A 7,962-nucleotide genomic window follows, 5' to 3' on the forward strand; every position below is an offset into this window, starting at 1 on the left:
CCTTGACCTAAGCACTGGGCAGACACAGCTGTGAGGGACTTCCAGGTGCAAAGAGGATTATAAACCCACTCAGGTTTGCTGGAGATGTGGGCAAACAGCTGAAGAATTGGCAGAGACTTTCATCTTTGGGCTCCTGAGCGCAAGAGAGACAAGGAGCTCCTGCAGCAGGTCCAGCAGAGGGCAATGAGGATAAGCAGGGGACTGAAGCTCCTCTCTTATGAGGAAGGGCTGAGGGAGCGGGGCCTGTTCGGGCTCGGGAAGACTGAGAGGAGACCTCATCAATGTGTATGAGTACAGGAAGGGAGCCAGGCTCTTCATGGTGGTGCCAAGCAATAGGACAACAGGCAAGGGGGCAGAAACTGGTGCGCAGGAAGCTCCACCTGACCATGAAGAACTTTGTTACTGTGCAGATGCCTGGCCCCTGGAACAGATTGGAGCAGATTGCCCAGAGGGGCTGTGGAGTCTCCTCAGGAATCCTCTGGATTCAATTCCTGCGCCATGTGCTTTGGGATGACCACCATACAAAAATGGCTGGGAAACAAACTTTCTAACACAATCTGAAGCATTAGAAAGCAGGCATTCCTTATCTATGTAGGACACATAAAACACTATCTCTGAAAATTCCTATTCTCTATGTTATTTATCAACCCTGCTTGAGCAGGGAGTTGGGCCAAATACCCCACCGTGGTCCCTTCCTATCCGACCTGTTCCGTGCTTCTGTGATCTTTGCTGCCCTATCTGGATTGAAGTTTACGAAAATGGTAAATTAAATCGGAATAACCGCAGTTGGGAATTGTTCTAGCTGTGGCACGGGAGAAAGCGCCCGGAGGCGAAAGGGAAGGAGAGAACTACACAGCATCCCTGCAAAGGACGCCCGGGCGCTGAGCCCCTTTCCAGGTTTATATTGGCCAAAACCGGCCCCCGGGCCTCCCCGGGTCCTGCCCCGCTCCGGGGTCAGCGGGGGCCGAGCCCGGCCCGGCCCCGCCCCGCCTGAGGACGGACAAAATGGCGGCGGCGGCGGGGGCCCCGCCCCGTGTCAATCAGGGCGCGCGACCCGCCCGCCGAGCGCGATTGGCTGCGGCGGCGCCGGAAGTGGCGCGAGGCCGGGGCGCGCGGGCGGCTCCGCGTGCGGTGGGTGAGTGAGGGGCGCTCCCGGCTCCTCCCGGCACCCCCGGGCGCTCCGGGCCCGCTTCCCTCGGGACAGCCGCGACACCGCCCCGCCGGGCTCCGAGCCACACGTCTGGCTGCCCTCCCGGCCCGCTGCTCGCAGCCCTCCCGTTCCCGAGGCTGCTGGCCTCTCCTCGCTCCCCGGCACCATGTTTGTCCTGGTGGAGATGACTGACACTGTGAGAATCCCTCCCTGGCAGTTTGAAAGGAAACTGAACGAGTCCATTGCTGAGGAGCTAAACAAGAAATTGGCCAATAAGGTAAAGTGTGGGCCACGTTTAGGTTGATGCAGGCATCACAACATCCCCGAGCGTTCCTTCCTTGTGTTTGTGCCTGCTGAGGTGTCACAGGGGTTTAGATGTGAAGGCCACCCCTGCGACTGTAAACAAAGAGACAGCCACGTATCATCTCAAAGGGGACATTTTTCTAATGGCTGATGTTGTAATGGGAAGATACTGAGGCACCAGATGGGGCAGAGGAGCATGGAAGAGAAGTGAGAGCAGCTGCTGGTTTGTGTTAAAAGGAGCAATCCAAAATGCAACCTGAAAAACAAATGCATACTAATCAATCCAGTTGGGAATTTAAAGAAAAAAAACCCCTATATAAACACAAGTAGAACAGTAATACTGGAAGAGAAGTGAAGCTGTTAATAGCTGATTTGGTCTGTGGTTAGTAATTGAAATAATACATGGTGGCAGTAAGAAGTTGGTCTTTGGTGCAGGATATAAAAAGTGTTTCCTGGTGGACCTGGAGGTCAGAGTTTCCCTGTGCAGCCCCAGGACTGTGATTAGTGTATGACTTTCAGTATGGGGCAGGTGCAAAACTCAAAATGCAGCTGTAAACATGAAGGGAGCTCAAAAGAGCAAGCTGAAGGGGTCGAGGTTGTGAATAGAAGATTATACAGGCAGGTCATGAAAAGCAGAAGGCTTCCTTCTTCCACTGATGACTGGTAGATGCCTCAAATTTTGTAGGCAGTGAAGCTGTCTCAGAAGTAGCAGAGAAACCAAGAATTTGACTTGTGTCTCCTCAGAGCTAATGTAAAACAAAGGCAAGCCTAGAGGCTTCTGAGAGTGTAACTCTAGCAAAAAGCATGTTTAACATTTGGACAAGCTGTGGGGCTGGTGAGTGATGGGGAGCTGTTTACTATCTTGGCAGCTCAAGCTCTCTCACCACTGACTATTTCCCCAAGGATTTCTGTTGGTAGCAGTGTTCTTTCCAGTTCTTTCCAGTGCCATGAAAATGTGCTCCCACAACATTTGGATTGGGGTTCCCCTGTGCTGCTGGTGGTGTTGGAGGCAGTGTTCCAAAACAGACTCCATCCCATTTTGCCACCCCTCTGTTGCTGCCTTTTGAAAAGGTGTGCACAATGTATGAATTCCATAGTTTGCTTGATTTTACCTCGTGGGTTGTTTGATTTACTGCTCTTGAATTTTTTTCCTTTTGTCAGGTGGTGTACAATGTTGGGCTCTGCATCTGTCTGTATGATATCACAAAGCTGGAAGATTCATACATATTTCCTGGGGATGGTGCATCACATACCAAGGGTAAGTGCTTTTCCTCAGTTACATTGTGTTGCAGAAGGTTAATTAATGATCTGGAAATGTAAGCTGAGTTGTTAGGGACAGTAACAACCTTAAGTTCACAGCTTTAACTGTGTTCCTGTTAGGAGGGCAAGAAGAACATGGTGAAAGTCTCTTAATTTCTTTGGGTACAAACAGAGCTTTAAATAGCCAATCCTTCTTGGCTTCTGCAGCAGCCCATCTCTGTTCTGTAGTTAAACCATAGATATGGAGTAAGGAAATGGTTAATTTAGTTGAAAATTATTGAAAGTCTGCCCGTAGAAAATAAGTTGTAATAATGGGTTTGCATTTCTCTGAATTTTTTTTCTTTTTGAAGCTTATTTTCCCTAGCTAGGATATGAAACCTGTTTCTACATATAGCATTTGCACAGCATTTAATGCTCTTGTACTAGCTGGAAGTTTTATGACACTTTTGTTGAAACTTAGACAGATCTGGTTCATCATACATTTCTAGTGATTTTTTTAATAAGAAATGACTAATTTCTCTACGTTGACTCTTGGCAAATCTGAGTAAAAACTGGAAGTAAGTGCATAGAAGCAAATTTCATTTTTTAAAGTTAAAATAAAGGTTTAAACTGGTAAGAGATGCATTTTCTAGTTTCAGTTTACAGTGTGGAATCCTAGGTTGAGCACATGAAATATCTCCTGTTAGAAGGGAACTGCACTGGCTATGTGTGCCTTCCCTTGTCTAAATTTTAACTCCAGTGGAACTCATTTCCTGCAAATAAAAGCTTCTCTAATACTGAAGGAGGATGTCAGGCTTTCCTGCTTGCTTTAATCTCCATCCAACTCCTCAACTTAGAATTACTCCTTGAACTGAAAGAAGAGAACTTTTCTCTCTGAGCTCGGGAAAAAAGTCTGCTTTCAGAATCTGGGGTAGCACTTTGATAAATCCTGCTGTGTCTGGTGATAACTCTTTCTATAATGCACTGCCTAGCTTTATGTAAAAGAGGAGCATGAGGAGGTACAGCTGCAATGATGTTAAATTTGTCAGAAGCATCCTTTGGCTGATTGTCCTTGTGTGGCATTCTTGTAATAACAAATGCTATGTACTTAGTTAGAAACATTTTATCTAGCTTGGAGGAAAAGTCCAGTTATGTTAGAGAACCTTGTTTAATCTGATAATACTTGATTTAAAAGAGTTCTTTTAATGAAAATACAGCATTGCAGACAAAGATAAAAGGCAGAAGTATTACAAGAAAGTATAAGTTCAGCCGATACTCTTGACCATGAGCATTGTGTTTCCATCATAACTTAATCAGAGGCCATGCTCCATGTTTATCACTTTCTTTCTGTGACCTTCTTGCAAAACTGGGGAGCTGAGAACAGGACACTGCTGATCAGCTGCTGCCAGAATTTGTACCAACCAGTTAGGAATCAGAACTCCTATTCCCATTTTTCTATCTAATCAGTGCCTGTAAAGAAGTTGTAAAAGAAACGGGGTGTTTTAGAGGGCATGTAGGATGTGGGGTTTTGTTTCAATGGCTGCCACCCTGTGGGAGGACTGTAGTTTACTAACATGGACATGACATTAATGATGTGTTTTCTTTTAAGTGCATTTCCGCTACGTGGTCTTCCACCCCTTCCTGGATGAGATTCTGATTGGACAGATTAAAAGCTGCAGTCAGGATGGCGTCCACGGTAAACTGCAACTTCTGACATTAGGGGCACGTGAGCTGCAGAGTCCTTGGGGCTGTTGAGACACTGATTTTGGCTGGAGTAATGCTCTCTGTGGGCTGGTTACCAGCCTCTAGTGCTGCTCTGATCTGAGGGTGATTGGTGGTTTGAGCCTGGCAGCTTCTCCTGACCTTGATGGTTTTGTCCACACTCCCTTTTCCTTTTGCCCAAGAATAACAGGCAAAGCCGTCTGGAGCACGGACTGGATTTCTTTCCTTGCTTCAGTTAACAGAATTTGTTTTTTTCAAAGTGGAACTATTGGCTTGTGTTGGTCTGATGTATTTTTCTTATAGTGCTGTGCAAATTTGTGTTCATTTCCTGTACCTGCAAACGTGTCAGGGAAATGTCTCTGTGAGCACACAGTGCTGCCAGAGTCATGGAATATATAATTGATGAGTTGCTTTCCTTTCCTCTTGGAGTCTTCCATACAAGGGAGCTCTGCTGCTCAGTTGTTAAATTAGGACAATAAGGTTACCTTGGCTGCTTTTGTTGCTGAATTTGGGCATGGTCCATTCCCTGATAAAATTCACCATAATGAAATCTTAAGGGGAATGTGGGGGCTGTTCTAACTTTATATCAGTCTTTATTTAACATACTACATCTGTGATTTCTAAGCTCTTTTTTGTCACAGACCTCTATAGCATCTGACTCATTTCTTGGAACAGTTTCATTTCCATTCCTGCTCCAAGCAACCTTTTCCTTTCCCAGCGGGCATGAAGACTGTGCCCTCTGTTGCTGTATGTACTTTCAGCTGGGTGATTGCTTTGATGCCAACTGAAATTGAGTGTTGTGGCTCAAAGAATAATTCCTGCATAATCTCACTGTCCTTCCTGAGAGAGGAAGGAAAATCAGCCTAGAAATGCATTTTAGGAATCGCTGTGGAACATCATTTGCAAAGAATTGTTTCAGTCTTAACCAAATTATTTTCTCCACAGTTTCTCTTGGATTCTTTGATGATATTGTCATCCCACCAGAATCCCTGCAGCAGCCAGCTAAGTTGTATCCTTTGATCACCTTTGATAACTTCACTACTTCATTCCAAAAGATTGTGCAGTGCTGGCCCAACAGGCATTCACCACTGCAACAATGAAGGTGCTCAGCAGCAGAAGCTAAGCCCTTCTGTCGGGCAAGGCCCACAGGCTGTTATCACAGCCAGACAGGCCCTCACGCTCATTAGGTTTTGCAGGATCATTGTCCCTGCTGATGGAAATGAATGGCAGTGTCCCCTGCCCAGTTATAATCCCTGCCTCCAGTCTTGGCTGCTGCTGAAGACAGAGTGCAGGTTTTACCACATCATGTAATGTCTACATACGTGTGTGTCTGATGTACTTCAGTGTGGCAGGCGAGGTTGTCTTGGGTCTGAGGAGTTCTGCTTGTCTGGGGGCCTTTTCTGCTGCTGAGTGTTTTTGGGGAATGTGTAGACAGGCAGCATACAGCTTGATGCAGGAAAATCACAAAGATGGGGGTCCTGGGCTGTGCAGACAATGACCTGGGACGGCACATTGTGGTTTGGGAAGTAACTGTGAAAAGGCTTTGAATTGAGCCTATTCTCAGAAAGTGATCTGTCAAGCAGAATGCTGCTTCCCTCCTTAATCCTTGGCCAGTGATGAAGCAGAGCAGGTGTGGGTGTGGGAATATGAGACAGAAGAAGGGGCCCATGACCTTTACATGGACATTGGGGAAGAGATCCGCTTCCGAGTCGTGGATGAGACATTTGTTGATACGTCACCGACCGGTCCAAGCTCTGCAGAGGCTTCCACTTCAAATGCAGCAGAAGAAGTCCAGAAGAAAGAGGCACCCTACACTCTTGTGGTAACTATGTGCATTAGTTCTTACGGCTTTGTGAGTGTTGTGGCTTATTCAGTGTCTAAAATAGCTCCCCTTTCCCAAGGAACTGATTGCTTTAAGCTGACCATGAAGCAGAGTCACCAAATGAAAGGAGTGGAAAAGGAGGGAAATGAGGTTGTTCTTGTGGTTGCTCTGTTTTCTGAGTGTTTTCACTGGAACACTTTGTGACTGTTGATGGTTCTCCCTGGGAGGCTGATTTAAAGCAAACTGTGTGTGCATGAAGAGCACAGAGCTGGGAGCAGCACATCAAGGTCTGTGTGGCAACCGAACAGTCTTTCCTTGCAGTGTTCTGGCATAAAACCTGAGTACAGTGCATGAGGAAGGTGGATCTGCACCAGGGGCAGCTGTGTTCTGTAAACTAGACAGGAAGGATGATGTGTTTTTAGGCATTTTCCTCTGTTCTCTATGCAGTTTACAATTGCATGCTCTGCTCTCCTCTCTATGAACAGGGATCAATCAGCGAGCCAGGCCTGGGCCTCCTGTCGTGGTGGACAAACAGTTAGCTGCCAGCAGAGCCTGCTCCACAGAAAGTCTTTCCGGTGGATGTTTGGGGGATAATGGGACCCTGCTGGTGCTCACTGCTCCTCTGAAGCTGAATAAGAAATTAGATCTGCTATTCTGTTTTCCCTTCAGCTTCCAAGCTGCCCGAGAGAGAAAGTTACTTTCAAGAAATGTCTTCACTGATGTGCAGAAGTGAATTTACAGGCACAAAAAGCCTTGAGCACAGCAGCTACAAACTCAGCTGGAGCTTTGGTCTCCTGCCCCAGAGGGAAAATTGTGGAGGTCTTTGCTTGCCTGAATCAAGGAAAGAGTTGACTTCAGTGAGTAAAGGCAGAAGAGAATACCTATTGAGAAGTATCACTCCTTAGGCTGAGAGCTGGATCTCAGAGGAGTAAAAACCTGCCCTTCTCTTGACAGGAACTGAAGAAGAGACAGCAAAAGGCTTGAGTTAGTAGAGGTGTGGTACTCTGGAGACCTGGAAAATGCTGTTGCTGAGAGAGCAGGGGAGGTGGTGTTCTTCTAAGTATGGACCAAAGACCAAGAAGGAACAGGAATGAGAGTTTACCCAAAAGTAACTCAGGCTTAGTGAAGATGACCACTGTGGAAAACTACAGGCTGCTTATTGTGCTGAAGGGAATTACTTTTTTGGGTGGGCTGTATTTATGCAGAATGAACTAAACTTTGCAGGAGCTCGACTGAAAATACGAAATTATGGACTGAAATGGACCAAGGCTGCTTTGAGCAACAAGCTAAATCCTTGTTTGTGGGGGTTTTAATACTGTAAGTGGAATAAATAGTAAAAACCACACAGCCTGCCTTCCTGTACAATTTGTGGAGAAACTATTAGCTTCCTGCCTAGCAGGAAGAAAGCACTTGCCTCCTGCAGTTTAGCTACTTGGATTTCAAGGCAGACAGAGTTGAGACCAACGCTTTGCTCTATGCTAACAGCCAATGACAAACAATTGCCATCACCCTGCCTGACAGCAGTACAAGGAAAGGAGGGAACAAAAACAGTGAGTAAAATCTATGCAGGGCCCATTGCCAAGAGAGTGATGTTGCACATAATTACAAAGCCAGCCACGTTTGGCAGGAAGGAGCTGTAATTCCCTGGGATAGTGGGTCTGCTTAACCTCCAACTGTGAAAACAAAGCCTGAGTCATCAGCGCCCTCCCTGCAGCATCGTTAGAAC

The 7,962-nt window shown here is 46.5% G+C and overlaps 1 protein-coding gene across 1 annotated transcript; it reads left to right on the plus strand.

Moving 5' to 3' along the window:
* The first annotated feature begins 1,150 nt into the window (after positions 1–1,150).
* Positions 1,151–7,571, plus strand: POLR3H (RNA polymerase III subunit H). Its single transcript, XM_054273868.1, has 6 exons — positions 1,151–1,427; positions 2,615–2,711; positions 4,302–4,388; positions 5,360–5,423; positions 6,029–6,236; positions 6,722–7,571. Exons 1-6 carry the CDS (start codon positions 1,317–1,319, stop codon positions 6,773–6,775), a joined length of 621 nt encoding a protein of 206 aa, XP_054129843.1. The 5' UTR covers positions 1,151–1,316; the 3' UTR covers positions 6,776–7,571.
* The last annotated feature ends 391 nt before the right edge of the window (positions 7,572–7,962 follow it).

This window comes from Melozone crissalis, unplaced genomic scaffold, assembly GCF_028551555.1.
Source record: "Melozone crissalis strain CALT ecotype California unplaced genomic scaffold, PUWL_Pcris_2 ptg000004l_1, whole genome shotgun sequence".
Classification (NCBI taxonomy): domain Eukaryota; kingdom Metazoa; phylum Chordata; class Aves; order Passeriformes; family Passerellidae; genus Melozone; species Melozone crissalis.

What these genes read in the sequence shown, in the direction of transcription:
- POLR3H (XM_054273868.1), top strand. Translation starts at nt 1,317, where the DNA reads ATGTTTGTCCTGGTGGAGATGACTGACACTGTGAGAATCCCTCCCTGG. An exon ending in CAGTCAGGATGGCGTCCACG is followed by an intron (nt 4,389 to 5,359) that starts GTAAACTGCAAC and finishes TTTTCTCCACAG; the next exon opens with TTTCTCTTGGATTCTTTGAT. An exon ending in CTGCAGCAGCCAGCTAAGTT is followed by an intron (nt 5,424 to 6,028) that starts GTATCCTTTGAT and finishes ATCCTTGGCCAG; the next exon opens with TGATGAAGCAGAGCAGGTGT.